The sequence below is a fragment of the Equus przewalskii genome, chromosome 6, assembly GCF_037783145.1.
Source record: "Equus przewalskii isolate Varuska chromosome 6, EquPr2, whole genome shotgun sequence".
NCBI classification, from domain to species: Eukaryota; Metazoa; Chordata; class Mammalia; order Perissodactyla; family Equidae; genus Equus; species Equus przewalskii.
Genome location: NC_091836.1, coordinates 68460672 through 68484620, shown reverse-complemented (window position 1 = coordinate 68484620; position 23949 = coordinate 68460672). Strand labels below are relative to the sequence as shown.

Sequence of the window (23949 nt, the reverse complement as noted above, 5' to 3'; positions counted from 1 at the left end):
AGTATAGATGCTCAGTGAATATTTGTTAGATGAATAAATGGATATCAGTAATGTGTTATATTTACAGAATCCTTTTACATATAATATCCCGTTTTGATCCTTGGAACAACCTGTAAGGCTAGATGGGGTAGATCTTAAGAAACTGGTATCCAGAGAGGGCCAACAACTTTTGTAGTCACATAACCACAAAACTAGAACCCCAGTCCTTAGACCTTCTGCCTTCAAGTCTCTGCTTCTCTTTCCTCTTCATCAAGCTATCTTCTAAATGTCTCTAAAATATCATAATAGATTTGGATCCTAGGCCAGACGAGTTCCCTGGGCCCATCTCTTGAGAGCCTCAGTCACCAGTAAAGTTCTTGTTCTACATACATTAACTGATTCATGGGAAGTGACTGGCGCCATGCCTGACACGTAGTGGCTATTGGGTAAATGATAGTTTCTCTTCCTCTCCTGGTTCAGGTGGCAACAGAAGTGAGAGCCGGGTGAGTGGAGGTTTAGGGAGCAGACAGAGGAGAACGTCGCCTTGGTTTATCTCCCCCCTTTTCTGTAGGCAGAACTGTAGTTGGGCTGGTTCTGCAGCATCCCGTTACTTTGTTCCGGGTTTGCGTGGGAATGGAAGCTGTGCTGCAGTGGGCCTTCAGCGTGGGGTCGACATTAGTGCTGTTGTATTTACCTGATAGTCACTCGACTTCCAAATCCATGTTTCTAAACATCATCTCTGAATATTAACTCCTGTCTTCAACTCCTTTTGTCTCCTATCTTCAATTGCTTCTGAACCATCTATGAAGTGTGACATCGTCATCCCTGATGTACTTGAGCTGAACAGTGTTTTGTAGAAAAGGGAGAGGATTGGACAAAAAGACTTCCTAGGTCCTTTCAACTTACAGTTTGTTCTGTAATTATTTCCTTAGTATACGTATATCCTTACAACATTTGCTTGCATAGTAATTGTTCAAGAACATTTCATCTCCCAAAGCAGACTAAAGTTCCTGGAGGTCAGAGACTGCCCGAAGAGCTTTCTGGCCCTCTAGCTCCCAGTGTACTTCTCTTATTGGGTAGTTGTTTGGTAAATGTTGATTTGTCTGTATTTCCTTTAGGATATTCTTTGAGATTATGATGTTTTGGCAAGGATTGTTTTTTGTTTCTTTGATAACTTACTAAAGGTTTAATAAACCTCAATTTGGGCCTGGCCCTGTGGCCGAGTGGTTAAGTTTGCGCTCTCTGCTTTGGCAGCCCAGGGTTTCGCCGGTTCGCATACTGGGCATGGACATGGCACTGCTCATCAGGCCGTGCTGAGGCGGCATCCCACATAGCACAACCAGAAGCACCTACAACTAGAATATGCAACTGTGTACTGGGGGGGGGGGCGGTGGTTGGAGAGAAGAAAGAAAAAAAAATTGACAACAGATGTTAGCTCAGGTGCCAATCTTTGAAAAAATAAATCAATAAATCTCAATTCATTTTTTATTTTCTTTTTGAAAGGACTCTTCTTTCTTAGCTTTTTGCTAAATCATTGTGACTGGTTCAGATTAATGGCCATTGGACACTACAGGAATCAGCAGTCCTCAGCGAATATGCACATTGTTACCTCTCTTCGTACTGTCTCTGAAGAACGGCAGATGAGCAGCATTTGTTCGTTTCTTCCCTGCTTAGGTGTTTGTTATTCTTAAGCTGTTGTGATGTTTGCTGAATAGTGGTTTAAATGTTTTTATTCCTACTGGTTACCATTGTGCTTGGCACACAGAAGGCACTCAGCAAATGTTTCTTAACGAGTGGACTCTTTCGTAAATGTATTTATTGACTGACTTCTAATTAGCTATTAAAGGCTTAGGCAAAGTAATACTTTATTTGTAGCTAAAGCTTTGGGTAAATTTCCACTCTAGTGAACTAAGTTGGGCTCTCGTGACCTTGTGAATATTCTATTTTACTCCTGTAACTTTAAGGCTTCGACTGTTTCTCTTAGTGTTATATTCTGAGCTTGGTCCTCAGAGCAGAGTAGCCTGGTTTTGCCACTCTGATGTCAGAGGAAAAAAAATATATATCCTAATCCAAGTTGTCAGTTGTAAGACTTTATGTTCACCAAGAAAAAATAAATATTTCTAATTAAACAGAAACACAGGGCCTTGGCAGTAGTCCTGTGTGAGCTATGATTCAGTCTTACCAGCCTCTTTTTACTTTGAAATTTATTTCACCCGTTCCAAGGTGTGTGTTTGGGTATCTTCCTTCCCTTAGATGCATTGCTTGCCCTGTGATAGGAAATCTTTTGTATGTATCTCAGCAATAAAATATTAATCAGCCCCCTCAATTTGTGGGAATTTCCTTAAGTCCTGTAAAGAAGATGGATGACATTATTTCTCTGTTGACAGATATTTGCTTCTCTAATACTAAGTTCATGCCTTGTTGCTGTGTTTCTGTGCTTTTCTACTGACACGAACTTAATAGTTCTCATTGACGTTTCCGTCACATCCAGAAGCGTTTGTAGCTCCTAAGTGTACGGTTTGATACGTTGTCTCAAATTGAGTACACCTGTGTAACCATCATCCAGGTCAAACAACAGAATATTGTCAGTGCCCTGGGAGCCCCCTCATGCCCTCTTCAGTTACTACTCCTCTCCTGACTTTTAACACCCTAAAGTAATTTTACGTGTTTTTGAGCTTTATAGAAACGAAATCATACAGTACACACTCTTTTGAGTCTGACTTCCATGTCTTGACTTTACATTGTAAGAGTCATTCGTATTGTGGGGCATATTTGTAGTTTGTTTTTGCTCTATAGTATTCCATTGTCTGAATACACCAGAATTTATCCATTCTTCTGCTGACGGGGCATTTGGTTAGTTTCCAGTTTTGAGCAAATATGAATAGTGCTCCTATGAATATTCCTGTATATCTTTTGGTTGAACATAATGTATGTATGCATTTCTGTTGGGTGTACATCTAGGAGTGGACTTTCTGGGAATATGCATGTGATCACATTTGATGTATATTGCTGAACAGTTTTCCAAAATTATTGTTTTATTTACACTCTGCCCAGCAGTTTATGAGAGTTCTGGTTACTCTACATTGTTGTGAACAATTGGTATGTTTTTAATCTTTTGAATTTGAATTTTTGATAGCTATTATGTACGGGACTTTTTTTTGTTTCAATCTAAATCAAGAGAGATATTTTAAGTGGCAGTTAAACTTAGCACATGTGGTGCCAACAATGTATCTAACTTGAAAGAATTGATATTGAGACCAGCTATTTTTAAGGTTGTGCATGTAGAAACAGTGACACCTGATGACTGCCACCTGGTGGTCAAAGATTGTAGGACCTCATTGATTTTAACATTCCTAAAATCAGAATTCATCTTACAGTGTGAAGCAAAGTGCATGTTAGAATTGATGAGAAATCGGAATATGTTGTTAAATGGTAATAAATACAATGTAGTAAGATAAAGCAGGAAAAGGGAGGATCTGGCAGGGGTGCTTGCTTGTTTTTTCTCTGGTAGTCATGTAGAGGATATGATTTGAGCAGACACCTGAAAGAAGTGAGGGAACAAACTATGCGTCTGTGTGGGAGAAGACTGTTCTAGGCCAAGAAACAGGAAAGTACAAAGGCAAGAGTGTGCTTGAGGTTTTCAAGAAATGGCTAAGAAGTGGAGTGAGCAGGGGTGGATTGGGATTTTGCTTGGCAAGTATGACGAAGACAGGGGCAAGGGGATTGAGGAGCAGGGCAGCAGAGGAGCTGGGAAAATAGGAGATGATAGCCACGGGCTGGATGGCATGAAAGTCAGATTTTGGAAGGGATACTGTTACAGGTCACAGAATATTAGGAGCATCTGGTGGACAAGAACCCCCACTTACTCATTTTTCTCTATTCTAATGAGCCGAGTGTAATGCTTTACCCAGAGAAGTCTCATAAGTGTCTGTCGCATTGAGTAACAAGAATAATCCACCTTTGACAGGCCAGGTAGTGAAGATGTGTCTCCAAGTTATATGTCAGTCCTGGTTTCTTCTCAGATATATTTGGTATGGAATAATTACTGGGGAATCTCTAATTCAGCTTTAATGTCTCTGGCTTCAGCTAGCCATACCCTCCAAACCACTTATTAGATTTTGGGAACTTTTTCTTTTGGTTCAGGAAGAGGTTAGATTCTTAGTGATTGAAGGGTCATCGGTATTAACTGAAATGATTGGAGCAATAACTAAGTTCTCTAAAGTTGATTTTGTACATACTCGAAAGTAAAGACGAATTGTAATGAACCCGCATGTACCCATATTTAACAATTATAAAGTTAATCATTAGATATTTTTACAAAAAGGGAGTTTTTAACTATTAGGAAATTAAAAATCTCATGTTGGGAGTAAGAAAAGTGATAGCTAGTTCCTGTGTGTTTCTTTAATAAATAAGAGATATCGATTATTAAGTACTCACATGTGATTCAAGTGGCGTGTTGGATGCATTATGTACATTGTTTCGCATCCTGGTAACAGTGCTGCAAGGTGTTGAGGCAGATAACCAACAACCATTCCATAGGTAAGGGAGAGGAAGTTAATTTTACTTGAGCCAGGTTGAGAACTATAATTCGAGAAGGCATTCTCCACAAAGGAAGAAAGTGTTCTGGAAAAGTATGGTTTTCAGTACAGTTTTATACCTTTTTAGAACAAAGAACGGACATACCCAGGATACATATTTCTCAGTTTCAAAGAGACGCTCAGTTGCACATTAGCAGGTCCACATGACCCTGATGTCCGGGAAAGGAAACTTATCTTCTGGAGTACTGGTACGGGTGTTACTGATACTGGTACTGGTGGTAGGAAAGGAAGTATGTGTCCTTATCTTCAAAGTGAGCATTCTTTCACTTTGAGATAATGTTTAATGCGTTTATTTTAATGTTTGATAGGCCATAAGTCAGGTTTCTTTTTAGTTCAGGCTGAGTCAGGTTTAAACCAGAATAGCCACCCCGTATACCTCAATATGTGAACATTTCTTGTCCAAGGAAAGAGGTATGCCTGTTTTACTGGTAAGAAAACGGAGGTTAAGACAGGCTGAGGAACTTGCTCTAGGCCGTAAAGCTAGCGCTGACTGGTAGAACCGATGTTCAGGAGCCCCGCTCTTTCACAGCATCCTGCTGCTTCCCTTGTGTCACACTTCCTTCAGCTGATCATGTCTGCTAGAGGTCCAGTGGAGGTTGGTGATGGGCCTTACAATTAAATAAACAAAATTTTAGAGCATGTATTTTTAGGGAAAGCATGTGACATAATTATCAGAACCATAAACTTCTGTTGGAATTGTGACTGCCTGAGCTGTTTTTAAACATTTGGGAAAAAACTGAACTGAGCAGTACAAATACTTATTTAGGAGTTAACTGGCTTGAGTGATTCTCAAACCGAGTTTATGTTTCAGCTGAATTGTGACCCAATGAATTAACCTTTCCTCTCTGTAGGTGTGTGCATGTGAGTAGGGAGTTGGCTCCTCTTGCTTGAGCCGAGTTATGTTGTCCTGTGTTAAACTGCTTCATCTTCAAGGTGTTCCAGCTTCTGTCTGGTCAGCTACACAATTTGGAGGGAGACTAAGATAGTTGACACATGTGTTTGTAGTACTGGGGAAGAACAGGATTCTACGAAAACCTGTAGGAGTATTATTTAGTTTGGGAGAGGGTGGTTAGGAAGGGTTTCTAACAATAAGTAATTCCTAAGTTGAGACATGAAGGCTGAAGAGACGTGAGTGACACAGGGGAAAGAGAGTTTATTGGGCTGAGGAATAACTCCTACTTATAAATTCAGCACATGATTCCTGAGAGTTATCTTGTGTGTTTTGAGAAAGTTGGAATAACTTTTATGAATTCTCAGTTATTGCTTGTGATCGTACATTTATTATTGAGTGATAAGGACAGTGATAGCTAGTTTGTGTGTGTTTTGAAATTTTTCAGTACATGTGTGTTTGTTTAATAAATAAGGGAGATCAATTGAGCAGTTGTTGAGGGGTGTTATAGATAAGTTGTCCTGGTAATAAATAATAATTTTAGATTCTTTTGTGGGTGGTTAGCAGGCGGTCAAAGCTGTAATATCCCGATAAATATCCTGGTATTCTGCCACTGTACTTTTGGTGAATACAGTATAGGTCCTTAGAGGATGTTAGTGTTTGACTCATTTGTTCTGTCTGGAAAATGGGCTGATGTGTACAGGTTAAATATAAATAAAAATCATCTGGGTGTTTACCGTAACATTATTGGGCAACAGTGTCTTTAACTGTGTGGCGGACTGTATCTGCCTGTTTCTGAACGCAGCAACTCAGAAATTAGTGCTCACTGTCTGGCAGCTACTTTATACAAGTGTAAACGAAGGCCATTGTACTGAGGAGACTCACAGTAGCTCTACTGTACTAATGCTGTATTGGCTGAGAAAGGAAAGCCAGGTCATCTGTTCAACCACGTGAAATGACTTCAAAAGGCTACCCGCCCCTCCAAAGGTTTTTAATTTCTTGTAGAATGAAGTATTTACAAATAGTTAATACTACAACTGCTCCCCAAATCGTCCCTCCCCCCATGCAGACGTGGCCTTTCAGATGCGCTCACCAAGCCTTCCCTTTTTTCACTTTGAAAAGGGGTGGTTATTTCCTGCTTTTTACAGTGCTTTGTCACTCTGAGAGTGAGAATTTGCGATTATACTGTCTATCTCATATTCTAGAGCACGTGTACTTTTGTTGAGAGGTGATCTTACACATAGGCATAGAAATAAATGTTTCTTACACATAGAAATAAATTCCTTACACATTAGGAATAATTGTCTGCCTTTTCAGGAGGTGTAATTCGAAGGCCTGGAAGGCCCTCCGACTCTTAGGCTTTAGGGCCTCAAACTGCGTCATAAGGAGACGCCTTCATTTGATTCATCTCTGCAGGCATCTCCTTGTAAGATGTATCTTTTCCGTTATTGGGTCTTCTAAAAATTAGTTTTATTCCTTTTTTTTTTTGGTTCTTGGTGAGGAAGATTGGCCCTGTTGATGGACATTAGGTGTTTCTGTATCTTGGCTGTTGTGAACAATTCTGCAGTGAGCATGGGAGTCTATATATTTCTGAGATACTGATTTCATTTCCTTTGGATAAGTAACTGGAAGTGAAATTGCTAGATCATATGGTAGTTCCATTTTTAATTTTTTGAGTAACCTCCATACTGTTTTCAGTTGTCATGTTGCTTTATTCTCCCTCAGTCTAGAACAGTTCTTTAGGCTTTTTTTGTGGTGTTTTTGACTTGAACATTTAAAACTACACAGGCCAGTTATTTTATAGACTGTCCTTCGCTTTGTTTTCCGATGTTGCCTCATGATTTGATTCAAGTTATGCATTTTGGCAGGAAAACTGTAGAAGTAATGCTATATCCTTTTCAGTGATTTGCTGTAGGAGGCAGTTCTCATTGGCTTCTCCCAATATTGATGTTAACTTTCATCACTGGATTAAGGTGGGGCCTGTCAGATTGCTCCACTGGGAAGTTACAATTTTTCCTTTTACAATTAATAAGTGATTTGTGGGGCAGATACTTTGAGACTTTGTATATATCCTGCTTCTCAACACATGCTTGCTCACCAGTTTTAGCATCCATTGATGATTTTCTAACTCCGATCATTTCTGTTATATTTATTAGTTGGCATTCTAACTTTACTTTAATCTCCCATTTAATTAATTAGTTATTTATTAATTTATATCATTATGAACTCATAGGTTCTTCTTTTATTCGGTGGCTTATAATCCATTACTGTCATTACTAACTTTTTGCTTAAATTACGCCACGTTTGGTTAATGAGATCCCTGTAAATTGGTATCCTTTTGATACGTCCCCATCATTCTTTGAGTGCTTCCTTACTTTCTGGCACAGGGTGTTCCAGACTCATTTTCTACTTTCCCAGCTGCAGCCCTGGAATAAGCCTTTTCCTCAAAGAAGTGGTTCCTTTTAGTGAAAATGCTAAAAAGGCAGCAAGATCTGGGCATGCTTGTTGTTACTGGGGTGCTCATTCCTTGTAGATTTTCTTAGGGTACTGAGCTAGGAACCCCCCCCCCCCCCATAGCTATTGCTCTGTCTTTTAAAACCCATATGTCCATACCAATATCTCCAATTTCAGTCCAACTGGACTTTCAGTTGGTTTGTGGCTCCATTCCCCAACAGTGAGAAACTTGGCTCCCACTGTCCTCAGAATGTTCACTCATTCACTCACGCTTAGAATATACAGCAGGTGGCTTCAGAAATGCCAACCCTTATCACTACAAAAAGCAGACCTATGCACTAGAGTTTAATATTTATTTATGGGGTTTCTATTAAGAAAGTAAAACTTATGTACAGTGAAATGCATAAATTTTGAAACTCAAACTCAGTTTGCTGAGTTTCTTTTTTGTTTGCTGAGGAAGATTCACCCTGAGCTAACATCTGTGCCAGTCTTCCTCTATTTGTATGTAGGTCGCTGCAAAAGCATGGCCACTGACGAGTGGTGTAGGTCTGCACCTGGGAGTCAAACCTGGGCTGCTGAAGCGGCGCACGCCAAACTTAACCACTAGGCCACAGGGCTGGCCCCAGTTTGCTGAGTTTTGATGAATGCATATATGCTTGTCAAGATGTAGACATTTTCCATCATTCCAGAAAGTTCTCTTGTGCTCAATCCCTCCCCCAACAAGAGGAAACCATTTTTCACCACAGATTAGTTTTGCCTCTTTTAGAACTTCCTATAAATGGAATCGTTATACAGTGTGTATATGTATAAAGTATATAATGTGTATATAAAATATCCTTATTTTTTCATATTCTATTTTAGATTCTTTCTTTGCCTTTTTAGCTGCACTCTTTGCGTTCATTTTTAAATTGTTGCTCTGGGGATTATTGTATGCACTCAACTATTTCGTGTAAAATGGAAGAACCTGGAGAGAGTATAGTTCCAGTTATCCACCTTCTGTCGTTTGTGCTGTTACTTTCATGTGTGTGACCTGGATGTAGATTATAAACCCTCTGTACAGTTATAGTTTTTGCTTTAAACAGTCATATATGATAGAAAGAAAATAGGATAAGAAAAACATAGTCTTCTCTGTTTACTCGATATTTACCATTGCTGGGCTCTTCATTCCTTCTTATAGATCCAGGTTTCTGTCAGGTGTCGTTTCCCTTCAGCTTGAAGAACTTCTTTTAGCGTTTCTTGTAGTACAGGTCTGCATAATTATTCCTAGACTTTAATGCTCATCTTCATATTTAAATGAAACTTTACCCCTGTTTAGCAGGGCCACTAAAACAGTAATAATGGGATAGAGTCTGGGGGTCATAGAAGAATGGAATTCTGTTGATCTTAGGTTGAAATTCTTGGATGACTGGAATTTAGTTTTGATATGATCCAGAATCAAACTGATTCCATAAATGTGCTTACTAAATGTCATTACTATCCTATTCAGTAGTCTTTGAGAGTCCTCAGATCCATATCAGTTAATTGGACATTAATTCACTCATTCAGCAAATATTTACTGAGCACACCAGGTACTTTTGGAGCTTTAGGGAGTCTTGTGGTAAACAAGTCAGGCAATGTTCCTGTCTATCAGAGCTTTTATTTTAGTGGAAGGAAATCAGACAATAAAAGTATCAAAATATAAGTGAAAAAGATAGATCAGACATAAGTGCTATGAAACTGGAAGTCATGTCTCTTCTCCTGAAACTTCAACAACCAGCCGGAAAAAACACATACATCAATGTATCCCCTGAAACAAAAACACGCTACTCTGTTCTCTTCTCCCATTTGGTCAGGGAAAAACTGCCGCAAAACCAAGAACAGTTACCTTTATATGAAGAGCCTTTGATTCACTGATTTATGTAATGTGAAAATTGCTAATTTAATAAGATTGATTATCGTTACATTCAGCAATAAAAGCCCTAACATTTAATATGGGGGAAATAAATGAAGGTAATTAATGCATTGTAGTTCATGTCTATTGGTGTTATTAAAGCTTAACATTTTCAATTTTCAGAGACTGTTTCAACCATCTGGATGATTCTCAATGAAAAGTTACTTCAGAGCATAAAGTTGACCGTGTCATCTTAACCTTAAAACATTTCAGTGGCCCCACATCTTGTACAGAGTAAAGGACTGCCTCCTTGGGAAGGCATGAAGATCCTTCAGTTTAGTCCATTGTTGATCTCTCCAGCTTTGTGTCCTGCCTCTCTGTGTGACGTGCTCCAGCAGTTGTCTTAGTTCCCTGCCCACACCTTGCTGTTTCACGCCTCGGAGCCCTTGTTTGTTAGGTTCCCAGTTGCCTAGAACTCGTTATTTTAAACTGGTGGTAAAATCCTGTCTGTCCTTTAAAAGTCAAGTTTCACAGCCTCTGTGGTCTTTCCCCTGTTCCATCAAAGTTTATTATTCCCTCCTGTCCCACCGTGTAACCTTTTGCATAATTCTGTTGTTGAACTTTTCACGGAACAACGTAATTATTTAAATAGATATTTGAATCCAGCAATAAGTTGAAGGTACTTTAAGGGCATTGTTTCCGTGGTGGTTCTTAATAATTGTGTATTAAGTGTTGAATAAGTAAATGAAATACCTTATGAAGCCATATTAATGAGAGATTAGAATGTATCCTCCTTCTAATGACTATAATAAATAAGCAGAGAAATTCAGAAGTACCGTTATCACCCCGTCACGTTAATTGGAATGTCTTCTCGGTTCACTTAAGTTTGCAATTTAATGTATTTATGAGGTCTTTTGGTTTTTATAAACAAAGTGATTTACAACCTAACTGAAATAACTGTAAACAAGTTGGAGTCTTCGTAAAGTATGGTTTCATTTCTATCAACAGAATCCAACGTGGCGGAGTCTCGACTTTGGAATAATGCCGGACCGTCTTGATACATCCGTGTCTTGTTTCGTGGTGAAGATATGGGGTGGAAAGGAGGACGTCTACCAGCTCTTGATTGAGTGGAAAGTCTGTTTGGATGGGCTGAAATACTTGGGTCAGCAGGTAATTTTCAGACTGTAGTTTTTTTTCTTTTTTTTTTTAAAGATTTTATTTTTCCTTTTTCTCCCCAAAGCCCCCCAGTACATAGTTGTATATTCTTCGTTGTGGGTCCTTCTAGTTGTTGGATGTGGGACGCTGCCTCAGCGTGGTCTGATGAGCAGTGCCATGTCCGCGCCCAGGATTCGAACCAACGAAACACTGGGCCGCCTGCAGCGGAGCGCGCGAACTTAACCACTTGGCCAGGGGGCCAGCCCCCAGACTGTAGTTTTGAGTAGTTGTCTTCTCTAAATTCTGTTGGTGCTTCTAATTCTACATTTCCTGTTATGAAGAGAGACCTTTTATGATTGTTTACTTAATTATAGAAATTTGAGTCATTGCCAAGTTTAAAAAGTAACCTTTAACTGAAGAAACTTATGAAGAAGTGCCCTAAGCTGATAATTTAAGAGGATATTTTTTTCATAGGAAGAGCGTGCTTTCTTATAGCATTCTGCTTCTTCTGTCGTACTGGATGTTCTCCCCTAGAATCTGAAAATTAAGTTGAAAATAAGGAACATGCTTTTAAACACTTCTCTTAAGACGCAGTTGAGTTGGGTTATTGCAGGAATAAGAAGAGCTGCTGTTCACTGGGCACAAGGATGACAGATGCCTGGCTTCCATACCACTTCCCGTTCCCCATGAGTAATGGAGCTCACTAGTCCTAGCACTCTTCCAGCTAAGCTCAGAAGTAGCTCCCTAATCCTTTTCAACACAGTGTTCCAGGACCCAACTAGCGATAATCAGAATTGTATATGAAATGAGACCTCTTTGCCATCCCCAGACATAGGTCATTACGATTAATGTTTATAGCGACCTTGTGAAGGTTGATATTATGCCCTTATTTTCCAGATGGGAAAATTGAGCCTCCAAGAGTTTAAGAAACTGCTCAAGATCATACTGCTAGGTGGACTTGGACTTAAATCTAGGCCTGGCTGACTTAAAAGTTCATTGTCTTGTGCTCTGCCGCACTGGTATATACATGTAGTCTGTGGTAGCCACTCACCCCACCTTGGAATGAGTGCCATTTCTATTTTGTGATTCCTGTGGGACTGCTGTTAAAGGTAACCCTAAAATGTTAGTCATCTCTACAGACAACATTGATGTTCCTTAATATTTACTCAGTATATACTTTCTGATATATTTCTTTTAAAGAAACAATTTAATGTTGTTGATATTATTTCTTTATGTATTCTGGATATCAGTCAGTCCTTTATAAGATAAGTATTTTCCAATGATTTTCTGCCAGTCTGTGGCTTATCTTTTCATTTTTTAAAGTGTCATTCAAAGAACAGAAGTTTTTAAATGTTGATTGAATCCACTATATCAGTTTTTTCTTTTATGTTTCGTGCTTTTTGTGTCTTATCCAAGACATCTTTGCCTAACCCAAGATCACAGAGATTTTCTTGTATGAAATTCTTCTAGAAGTTTATAGTTTCACATTTATGTCTGGGATCCGTTTTGAATTAACTTTTATGTGAAGAGTGAGGTTCATTGTTTTGCAGATGGATGAACATTTGTTCCTGTACTCTTTGTTGTAGAGGCTATTATTTCTCTATTGAATTACCTTTTGGCTTTGTTGAAAATCAGTTGTTGAAAATCATTTGTGTGGATCTGTTTCTGGACTCTGTTCTATTTCATTGATCTATGTGTCTGTCCTTATACCAATACCACATTATCTTGATTATTGTAGTTTTCTATAGTCTTGAATTCATGTAATATGAATTCTCCAACTTTGTTCTTTTTTCAAAATTCTTCTGGCCGTTCTAGGTCTTTTGCTTTTGTGTACACACTTTGGAATTAGTTTGTCAACTTCTACAAAAGTCCTGCTTGATTTTTATAGGTGTTGAATCTAAGAAAATTTGGGGGACGATTGACTCTTGATAGTATCGAGTGTTTCAGTCTACAGACATGCTATATCTCTCCAATCATGAAAATCTTCTTTGATCTCACTCATCAATTATTTGTAATTTTCAGCTTACGGATCTGGCACATATTTTGTTAGATTTGGACCTACAGGTTTCATGTTTTTTGATGCTAATTCAAATGATATTCCTTTAAAAAATATTCCTATTTCCAATTTTTGTTCCTAGTATATAGAAACATTTCTGTGTTGAGTTTGTATTCTATGACCTTGTTAAGCTTGTTTATTAGATCTAGTAAGTTTTTTTGTGGATTTCTTTGTAGATTTCTATGTAGGCAATCATGCTCTCTATGAACACATGGTTTAATTTTTTCCTTTCTCATGTGTATGTCTTTTTCTTATTTCACTGATTAAGACCTCAGTACAGTGTTGAGTAAGAAGTGAGAAGAGTGGACATCCCCGTTGTGTTGCTGTTCTTGGGGGAAAGCATTCAGTCTTTCGCTAGTAAATGTAATGTCAGCTGTAAATTTTGTGACATTTTATCAGGTTGAGAAAGTTTCCTTTCATTCACAGTAGGTTTGATTAGCTAGTATTTTGTTAAGGCTTCTTTCATCTATGTCCATGGGGGATATTGGTCCGTACTTTTCTTGCAATGTCCTTGTCTGGTTTAGTATCAGAGTAATGCTGCTTGTAAAATGGATTGGGAAGTGTTTACTCTTCCTGTATTATCTGAAGGAATTGGGTAGAGTTATTATTTATTCCACAGATGTTTGACAGGATTCTTCAGTGAAGCCATCTGGGTGTTAAGATTTCTTTGTGGGAAAGTTTAAAAGTGTGACTTCAGTTACTTTATTAGATAGATATAGGGCTATTGAGATTATCTGTGTCTTCTTAAATGAGCTTTGATTGTTGTCTTCCAAAGAATTTGTTGATTTTACCTAAGATTTGAAATTTATTGGTATAAAATTTTCTACAGTATTACCGTGTCCTTTTAATGTATGTAGGATATATAATGATCCTTTCCTCTTTCATTCTTGCTATTTCTGTCTTCTCTTTTTTTCTTGATCACTCTGACTAGAGATTTATTAATTTTTATCAGTTTTTCAAAGAAGTAGTGTTTGGTTTCATTGATTCTTCTTATAATTTTCAATTTCATTGATTTCGGCTTTTTTCCTTGTGTGTTTTTTCTTTTGCTTGCTTTGGGTTTAATTTGCTCTTCTTTGCTAGTTTCTTGAGGTAGGGTCTTAGATTACTGATTTGAGACTTCTTTTTTCTAAAATAAGCATTTAATAAATTTTCCTCTAAGCATTAACTTTAGCTGTGACCCACAAATTTTGATATTGCATTTTCATTTTCATTTGGTTCAAAATATTTTCCGATTTCCCTTTTATGTCTTCTTGACCCAAGGATTATTTAGAGGTATGTGGTTTAATTTTCAAACATTTATGGATTTTTCAGATGTCCTTATTTTGTTGATTTCTCCTTTAATTCTGTTGAGTTTAGAGAAAATAGTTTGTATGATTTCAGTCCTTTAAGTTTTTTGAGATTTATTTTATGGCCTAGAATAGGTGGTCTGTCTTGGTCAGTGTTTCACGTATGTGATGTGTGTTCTGCTGTTATTGAATGGAATATTTTAAAAATGTCAATTGGGCTAAGTTGGTTGATAGTCCTGAGTGAATTTTGAATGATAGTTTGGAATTAGCTGGAGGAGAATGATGGGGATAGGCACAAACTATGACATAACACAGCATGATCTGATCCATTCATTTTTAGATGAGGAAACAAGGGCCCAGAGTGGCGATGCAACTAGTCTGGAGTCACATACTTGTGTTAGAGCTACAGTTGGAACCCAATTTCCTGAACAGCCTTTAGAGATAATAGATTTAATCAGGGTGTTTTCCCCAGAAGTCATGAATTAAGCTGGTCTTGACTTGGATATTGATGACAGAGGGGCAGAGGGGTTTGAAAATAGCTTTGTTCCAGGTGGGAATTGGGAGAATTTGTTGATGTTGCTTACGTGGGGCATGTATGGTGAAAGAAGTTCTTGTCCTTAGTTTAAGTGGTTAGAACTTTGTATTAATAACAACAGCAGCTTTAAACCCTTTTAGTGTTTGGGTATCTTTTTATATTTACACAGTCGTTCTACATGTGCACAGTGACCGGGGCCTTTTGAAGATCATGTGAGCAAGTGTTGTTATTTTCCTCAGTATTTAAATGAGAAAACAGAAGCTCAGAGATGGAGTGATTTGCTCAAGGTCACACAGTGATTGGTGGATTTTAGGCTATTGCTTGTTCCCTTGCTAAGACTGTATTATTCATTTCACCAGCTTTAATCAGTTGTCTTAAAAAGTGTGCCCTTTTTCATAAAGGGATCAAAATATGAGGTTGTGCTTGGATTAACAGAGACCGTGTTCTGTAATCTCCATAGTAAGATTCTAACACAGTTATTGTTGGGTCAGTAATCTATAATTCATGAGTAGAGGGTGGTATATATCCACACTTCTTACTAGCGTAATTCAGCAGTTCCGAGATGTACATGGTAGTGTGGAATATGATGCAGCCTGTTGTGTTAAGCACGTTTTTCTTTTTCTGGATTAGTGAGGAACAAAGGGATCTTTCTGAGCTTTATGGTTGCCTGATTCTGATACATGATTAGATTTTTTCCCCCCAGTATTGTTCATGTCTAACTTCCAAAAGGGCTTTCATGTCCACTTACCTCATTTCATCTTTATGACACCCCTGTAAGATGGAGCAAGGGGTGTTTCTGCTTTTGGCTGATGAGGGAATTAAAGCATGGACCATTCCCGTTAAGTAACTACTGTATGTCGGGTAGAGTGCTGGTCACTAGAGTGTACCATAAGGATAAACAGGTCAGAGTTCCTTATGAAACAGCTGGAGTCGAAATTAGAACCCAGACCGCTTGATGTTTTTTAGCCCAGTGTCTTTTCAAGCACTGGAATCAAATTGTCTCCTGTTTTTCAACAAACTATTTTAATGTGCATCTTCATGAGGCTTATGCTTTGAGAACTTCACCTTCCTGTAAGATTTGCTCCTGCCCATAGTGCCACCCACCCCCTTCTTTAATGGGATATTTTCTTAATTTTAGTAATACCTATTCTTTGTGGACACTGAAAATTTTGAAAAGCACAGAGAAGAGAATAAGAAAATTATGTGTAATTGTCTCCCAGCTACAACCATTGTTAATATTTTGATGCATATGATTTTAATCTTCCCCGCCCCCGGTGTATACGTTTATAAAATATTTTATGCAGAGGCCGGCCCCGTGGCCGAGTGGTTAAGTTTGCCCGCTCTGCTTTGGCAGCCCAGGGTTTTGCCGGTTTGGATCCTGGGTGCGGACGTGGCACCGCTCATAGGGCCACGTTGAGGCGGAGTCCCACATGCCACAGCTAGAGGGACCCACAGCTAAAATATGCAACTATGTACTGGGGGGATGCGGGGAGAAAAGCACACACACACACACACAAAATTTTATGTTTGTAAAATTTTGGGTCACTTCTAATATTGAAACTGATTTCATAATGCTTTTCCTTTTCTCTCATAAAATGAAATACTTCCTGAGATTGATATGAGTTTACTATTACAGACTCATCTTTTGGTATTGTATTCAGTTAAGTAGATGGTGTAGGTAAACAGGGAGAGTATGATTAATTTTGCTTTAGTAATAGATGTAGGAGGTATGGAAGTCAGATAAGTGTTCACAGGAATTTTGCTGCTGCTGGCTTTGGCCTGTCTGTCTCTGGCTACAGAAAGAAGAGATGGAATAGTCTATTCTGGCAGTCCTTCTTGTCTTTCCCCCATTTGAACCCTTGTGTTAACACTTCACTGTAGAAACAATTAAAAGATTTTTTAGCCAACAGCTCTTTCTGATCAAGTAACTAAATCTATTTTTATGTTTCACAATTGGACACTTTATACTATTTTGAGTTATTTTTTAATCTTAGTTCTTCAGTTTTTAAAGTTTTAATCCTCTCACCTTTTAGATGAAGTTCTCTTTGGGGTGGCACTGACGGAGGCTCAAATCAGTTGCCTTTGAAGGAGGGTAGTAGGCATACAATAATTGATAAGCGCTTAAAGACTGTAGGGATTGGATATTATTTTTTTAACTGTCTTTTTAAAAATAGAAAATAATCTTTTATGTTTTTTCTAGGGCTTCTTCTATTTTAAAGCACTCTTACTGACTAACTGGATTGCGATTTCTTTGAGATGAGAGAATGTATAGTATGCCTCTGAATCCCTTGAACTTCAGGAATAGCCTTTCCATAATGACTTGAGAAGTGTTTGTGGAAAATATGTATGAATGTCAGTGCCTTGATCTCCTGTGGTGATTTTGGAGCCCGTCCACTAAAGCAGGACACTCTAAATTGCTTACGTGGTCTTATGATGAACGGTTTGTTTTCTGCTGCCTTGTTAGATGCAGCCAGCCTGTTTCTCAGCATTGAGGCAGGTCCTGTTGTAACAGTCATTCTCCGATCATGTTAACACTCTATTGCGATGAGACGAACTAATAACATCTTTTCCTCCTTTCTCAGATTCATGCCCGCAACCAAAATGAAATAATTTTTGGGTTGAATGATGGCTACTACGGTGCTCCATTTGAACATAAGGTAAGAGGATTTTCCTAATGTCGTGAGTTTTGTTTAGTGCAGGTGTGCCTTGATGTATGGGGGGAAAGCTCTGTGTAAATACAGGCATGTTTTAGGTATTATTGTAAGCCTGTTGTTTAGTGTGGCTTAAGGTGAATGCTTTTTAAAGTGAAAACTTATTATGTAACCACCCCAATTCATCTTTTCTAAATCCAGATTATATTAATTTTCCTGAAAGAAAATCTGAACTAGCTCTTTGTTCTTATTCTACATAACTCTTTGGGGGTTAAGAAAGAATGGTGAATTTTTATTAAATGCAATACAATTTTATTGAATGTTTCAGATATCTTTTACAACTTTCAATAAATTTAAGAAACCTTGAGTCAAGTCATATTACAGTCAGTGCTGTCTCTATATCTAAAAATGATTAGAGAAAGACGAGGGAAGAGAATTCATATTTCCCAGTACCATGCCGGGTGATTCATGTTGTTTATACCGCTTAACACTAGCCACAAACCGCCTCACAAATGAGGTGTTTTTCTACATTACTTCCTCTTAGTGATCACGTTGCTTCATAATTCTTGGTTGTCTGAAATGCTACTGCTAGAATGCTTCATTGATTCAACAACTATTTATTGGGCACTTGCTGTATGTCAGCCACTGTGCTCTAAGGGCTGAGGGTACAGTGGGGAGCAAATGGATATTTTCCTGCTGTCAGGGAGTGTATGGAAGAGACAGACACTGAGGAAGTAACCTAACCTAAATGTATAAACACAAAGGCTGGTAAGTCCTATAAAAGCGTGAAATAAGGACCTTACCTACTCTGTTGGCTCACGAAAGGCCTTCGGGCACTTGACTTTCAAGGTTACAATCCTGAGGATGAGTGGAAGTGAATAATGTGGAGGGAGTGGGAGCTGAATAGAGAGAGCATTCCAGGCAGAGAAGGGTAACATGTTGGAAGGCCATGAAATGGAAGGGGAAGTGGTAAGTTTGAGGGGCTGAAGGAAGGTCAGGGTAATAAGGGAGAGTGATACTGGATGAGGCTGGAAGGGTTGGCAGGGGCCACATAATACAGAGTCTTTTAAAGGATTTTATGCTAAGAGCAGTGGAGTGTGTTGAAGGATATTTAAGCTTGGCAGAGGTATAATTAGGTTTGTGTTTTAATAATTTCACTCTGGCTACCAGTAAAGACTGATTATAGAAGAGGCAAGAATGTATGTGGGAAAACAGTAAGAAAGATCTTAAAGTATATCAGATGAGAGATGCTGATACTCCAGGACAGGGTCATGGTAGACTAGAGAGAAGACAGATTTAGGAACGTTTTAGGAGGTAAAGTTATTAGGACTTGGTGATGGGTTGCATTTAGGGTATAGGAAGAAAGAAGGTGCTGAGGATGACTTTTTGGCTTCTGGCTTGGGTGAAGAACTGGATGGACGAAGCTGCCAGGCTCTGAGAGAACTAAGGGAGCTAGAGGCAGCCCGGGGATGGTGGAGGCAGGTCGCGAGTTGAGATTTGATCATACGGAGTTGGAGACGCCTTTGAACATCCATGTGTAGATGTTAAGTAGGCATTTGGATACACGAGTCTGGAGTTCGGAGGAGAGAAGTGAGTTAGAGATATAAATGTGGGGCCCATGGAAATGGTCATTGAAATCCTGAGTTACAGGTAAGATAGACTAGGGACAAGCTGTACCGTGAGCAGAAACGGGGCTTCGTAACCAATCTTGAGGACTCTAACTTTTTTTTAAAAGGCCAAAGAGAGGAGGAGGCATTGGAAAAGGTGACTGAGGAGGAGTGGTGAGAGATATATAAGGAAAGTAGAGTGAAGTCTTATGGAATCTCAGAGGCCAGAGGAAGAGAGGCTTTTAGTTTTTCTCTTTTTTGATTTTTAAGGGGAGGGGTTAAATAAGATGAGAACTGAGAATTGCCCGTTGGATTTGGCAAAATGGAAGGTATTCTAGGTGACTTCATCAAAATTCAGTTCAAGCTCTGATATGCTTGTTTTCTTTCTCTGTTTTAAAGCCCCATCTTTTGAGTTCCAGTAGATAGCAACACCCTGTGTATACCTTTGAGATGAGCTGTACCACATTATAACTCCTTCTTCCTTTCTAGTCTGTAAACTTCTTGAGGACAGATTTCCATATGTAATTTTGAATTTCCAGTATCTGTCACACTTTTTGAGACATGGTGTTTGCTTAGTAAAAATGTTTGGTTGAGTAAGAGAATTGTGGGACTACTGCTGCTTCTGTTTGTAATACCCCATTCATGGGGTTAGCCGTGTGGACACTGTTGAAGGATTAAGTTACTCCTGCAACTGGTCACCAGCTCACCGTCTAGCACAAGGTCTGGCACACAGTAATAATATTAAAAGCTAATGTCTATTGGATGTTACTATCTGTCAAACACTGTTTTAAGAGCTTTATATTTATTATTATTGTATTTAATCTCCCTAAGAACCATAGAGCCAGATGCTATTAGTTGAGGTTTTAGGTAGGCCTATAACTAATACCCCTTTCTTCTCCTCCTGAGTTTGGAACAAGTTAGAATAAGACAGATGATAGATGAATGGAGATCAGAATGTAGGTTTTATTACTGATAAAACTAATTGACAAATGTGGCTTAAATTCTGCAGCTAAAAGAGCTCGTATATACTTTCTTCCGGATTGAACCTCCCCCCAAAAATAACAAAGCAAGCAAAACTGAGGTCTTCTGCTTACAGGGCAGAGCCTGGTCCTCCCAGCCAAAGGCAGGATGTCAGTGTGCTCCAGACAGGCTGTTCCTGAATGGAGGGGGCCTGGAAAGAACTCTGGCAGTCACACTCAGTCTCATCTGAAGCTCGGCAGTCAGACAGGTCATCTGCCTGTCCTGGGAGGAGTGAGTGAAGGACACAGAGAAGCCCGAAACATTCTTTTTATGAGCTTCTCTCCTGAGAAATGGAGTGGAAAGTTTTTCTCCTGTGTGGAAACATGGGAGTGCAGAGCGTTTCCCCTGACAATAGTAATAATAGCTAATGTTTAGTAAGCACTTGTGCCAGGCACTATTCTGAGTAGTGTTACATAATTTACCTCATTTAAACCTCACAAAGCTGGCACAGAGAAGTTAAGTGACTTTCCTAAGATTACACAGCTACTGAGTAGCAGAGCTGGGATTCATGACCAAATGGTCAATAAATGTTTATTGAATATATGATTATAATAAGTGGTAAATTTTATTCTATAGTCCTTCAGTTAATGAGTTTTATAAATTTCTAAGTCCAGGTTATCTTGCCCCATACTAGTTTTCAGTTGACACTTGATGTGTAGGCTGAACCTTAAAAAACATTTTTTTTTTTTCACTTTTAAGAAAGCCATAAGCAGCGTTTCCAGTCAAGATGGCAGTGCACACTTTGAGACCCTCTTCTGCACCTAACAAAAGCAAGGATTGATGAAATCAGAGGAATCTAAAGAGACATCTTGCTAAAACAAAGAAACAAAAAGCAAGATAATAAACCTGTCTGGAACAGAAATGGAGTAGAAACACAAAGAAGTAGACAAGACCATAGGCCTCGGGCCTGCTTGGCTGAGAGATGGGCTCCTGTGGGTGAGATGAGCACTAAATGAGCCCAGCGGCTGAGACAGGACTCTCCCCGTTACACAAAGAGGCTGACAAAGGACGTCTTAGAGAAGCTGCAGATCTTTAGGGATAATGTTAGAAGGGGAAATCTCAAAAGCTAGCAGAGAGAAAGGAAATATTCCCTTTGAATTAGACCGATAGCAGACTTCTCATCAGCAACAGTTGATACCAGAAGTATATCTTCAAAGTGTACATGTGTAATTCTGTTCCTAGTAAACTTTCACCCGAGGGTGAGGGTAAAAGAGAGAGAATTTTAAATACACACAGATTGAGTGTTTACTGCCCGCAGACCCTTTATCAGTACTGAATGGTGCGGGCAGAGAAGCGATCCCAAAGGGAAGATGTGGCATCTAACAGCAAATTACAGCAAGGTGTATAAAAATGGTTCAAATGTTACTGAATTTAACTACTGACTGTAAACTAACAAGCAAACAAAAACTTAGACTAAGTTTATGTATTTTAAGATGAAGCAAACTGACCATTGTCATTCAAACTATAGTCTGTAGACCAGAGCTGGTGCCAGAACTGTCTGTCTGTGGGGAGCAACGTACAAAAAGTGAGAGTAAGTCTTTCAGAACTTTCAGTATCAGTTCCTAGTGAATTGAAGGAAAAGCACCTCGTCCTTGTCCACAGAGAGTTTGAGAAGCTCTGTTCTAGACCACAGTAAGGTGAGGGAGGCGGTTTAGAGAGTTCAGACTCACTGAGGTCCTGATTTGTTTGGAAAATGGCTAGAGATGGTCAACAACTTAAGAATTTCTTAGAAAAATGTGTGGTCAAGTGTGCATGTTAAAAATTTAAAGGTACTTAGTAAAGACTAGAAACAGAGAATAAAGATTTTTAAGTAGCAGAGAAAAAAGGGAATATAAAGAGTAGAACACTTTGTTATCTTGATGGGAGACAGAAAAGGAGAACAAGTGGTAAACAGAAACATGGAGCACAGTGGCAGAAATAAGTCCAAATATATTTGCAATCACAATATTGCAAGTGGCTGTCATCTCTGCTTTGGAAATATTTCATAGAGGACTTAAAAAATGCTAAAGCGACAAGGCTTTGGAAACAGAATTACATTTTACGAATGCGTGTTCCATACAGAAGAGAATTCACACTTGTGAAGCAATAAGGAAGTGTGTTTTAAAGCAACTTTTAAAGTAGTGACTGAAATTTTTGTTGGCCAGTTCGTCAGCGTTCTCGTTGTGTAACATTAGCTATAAGCAGAAACACTTCTGTTATTACTTCTGGTGATGCTGCTGCTGTTCATCCTCCCTCTGTGCCTGTTACTTAAAAGTACCTTCAGCCACGATGAGTCCAAAAGCTGAAGTCGTTTGCTCAGAACTTTTGCCTCTTTGTTTATCTGCTTCTCAAAAAGGCTTTTCTCATTTCTGTTGAGTCTTAGGAACCTAGTAAATCTCTCAACTGTATACTGTAATGGACAAGTAATTCAGTCTCACTTCTAGGAGTGTGTTTGGTAACTATTTAATACATTGAAAATCTTCAGCTAAAATATACACTGTGAGTTTGAATCCTGTGTTCAGTAACCTCTGCTGGCATTATTAGGGAGTGGTATGTTCTTGTTAATTTTACGTAGTAAAATTTCATTAATGTGGCGTACAGATGTGGAACTCATAACTGTTTAACAGCAATGCAGACAGAGATAATTGAATAAATAATGAAGAAACTCTTCTGCATTTAGTTCTAAAAGTAACTTATGATTTTATTTCTGTCAATAAATATCAAGTATCTACTATATGCTTGTTATTAAAATAAGTACTGTGGGATACAAAATATTAGACAGATTCACAAGTGTTTATTCTTTTTAGTTGAGATAAAACAGCATACATTCTGAAGAGCTCCAGTTTACAAATGGGTTTAGTTTGAAAAATTGTGTTTTTTTTTTTTTTTTTTTTTTTTTTTGCTGAGGAAGATTTGCCCTGAACTAACATCTGTGCCAGTCTTCCTCTATTTTGTATGTGGATCGCTGCCACAGCATGGCTGCCACCCAGTGGTGTAGGTCCACACCTGGGAACCAGACCCGGGCCACTGAGGCAGAGTGCACCAAACTTAACCACTAGGCCACGGGGCTGGCCTGAAAAATTGTTTTTGATGTGAGTTGTTTGGGTCTTGCAGATAGTGCAGGTGAATTATAGCAGAACCTGAAACAATTGAAGAGCATCTTAGGAAGAGGTGTTCTTTCTAATGTCTGGGGACTGTGGAGAAGCAGAGAGGAACACTGTTGTAGCTGGAAACTGGGGTGGATGGAGGTTGGCAACTGAGGCTCGGTGGCCTGGAGAGGTGTTTTCTAGGTGGGTTTAACTGCTAGGATGACACTCAGGGGAGCGTGGGTAACGAGAGGCCTTTGGGCCAGCTCTATCCAATAAGCTGGAAACCTTTCAGATCCCAGTTCAGGAGTTCTGCCTTGCATATAGACACGTAAGATTCTCTGTACCTGATTTCCTTTGGGCAGCCACTCTTCTTTCTGGGACGATGCTGATAGCTACCTGGATGAATGTACACTCTAGTGGTTTTGGAGTCAGGTTGATGTGAGTTTAATTCCAGGCTCTAGTGCTGCTTACCTACGAGAGAGATCTTGGGCAAATTGACTCATCTCTGAGTTTGTTTCCTCATCTGTAAATGGAGATGACAATTTCTACCTCATCACAAATCATTCTGAGGATTGAAGGTAACAAAGTATATTCCAAACCTGGCACGTGAGTAGAGTTCAGTAATAAATGGCACCTCCCACTCACTGGGCTCTCAACCTTGTGATAGGAGGGATTGCATCTCTAATGCTTACCGTTGTGTCAGTATCGTGTCCCTTGCACAGTGCCTGGCACGTAGGAGGCGCTCAGTCAAATTGTGTTAATGAATGCAGGTGCGTGCTTG

The 23949-nt window shown here is 39.0% G+C and overlaps 1 protein-coding gene across 6 annotated transcripts in view; it reads left to right on the top strand.

Annotated features, from left to right (window-relative positions):
* UVRAG (UV radiation resistance associated) overlaps nt 1-23949 on the top strand; it is a 298705-nt gene that overhangs the window by 39774 nt on the left and 234982 nt on the right. For all 6 annotated transcript variants that reach the window (XR_011541145.1, XR_011541146.1, XM_008515930.2 and 3 more), the window contains 2 exons: nt 10799-10960; nt 17405-17479. Coding sequence is in view for 4 of the 6 variants with exons in the window: in XM_008515930.2 (XP_008514152.2) it covers nt 10799-10960; nt 17405-17479 (237 nt within the window). In the remaining 2 variants the exon portion in view is untranslated. The remainder of the gene's footprint in view (nt 1-10798; nt 10961-17404; nt 17480-23949) is intronic.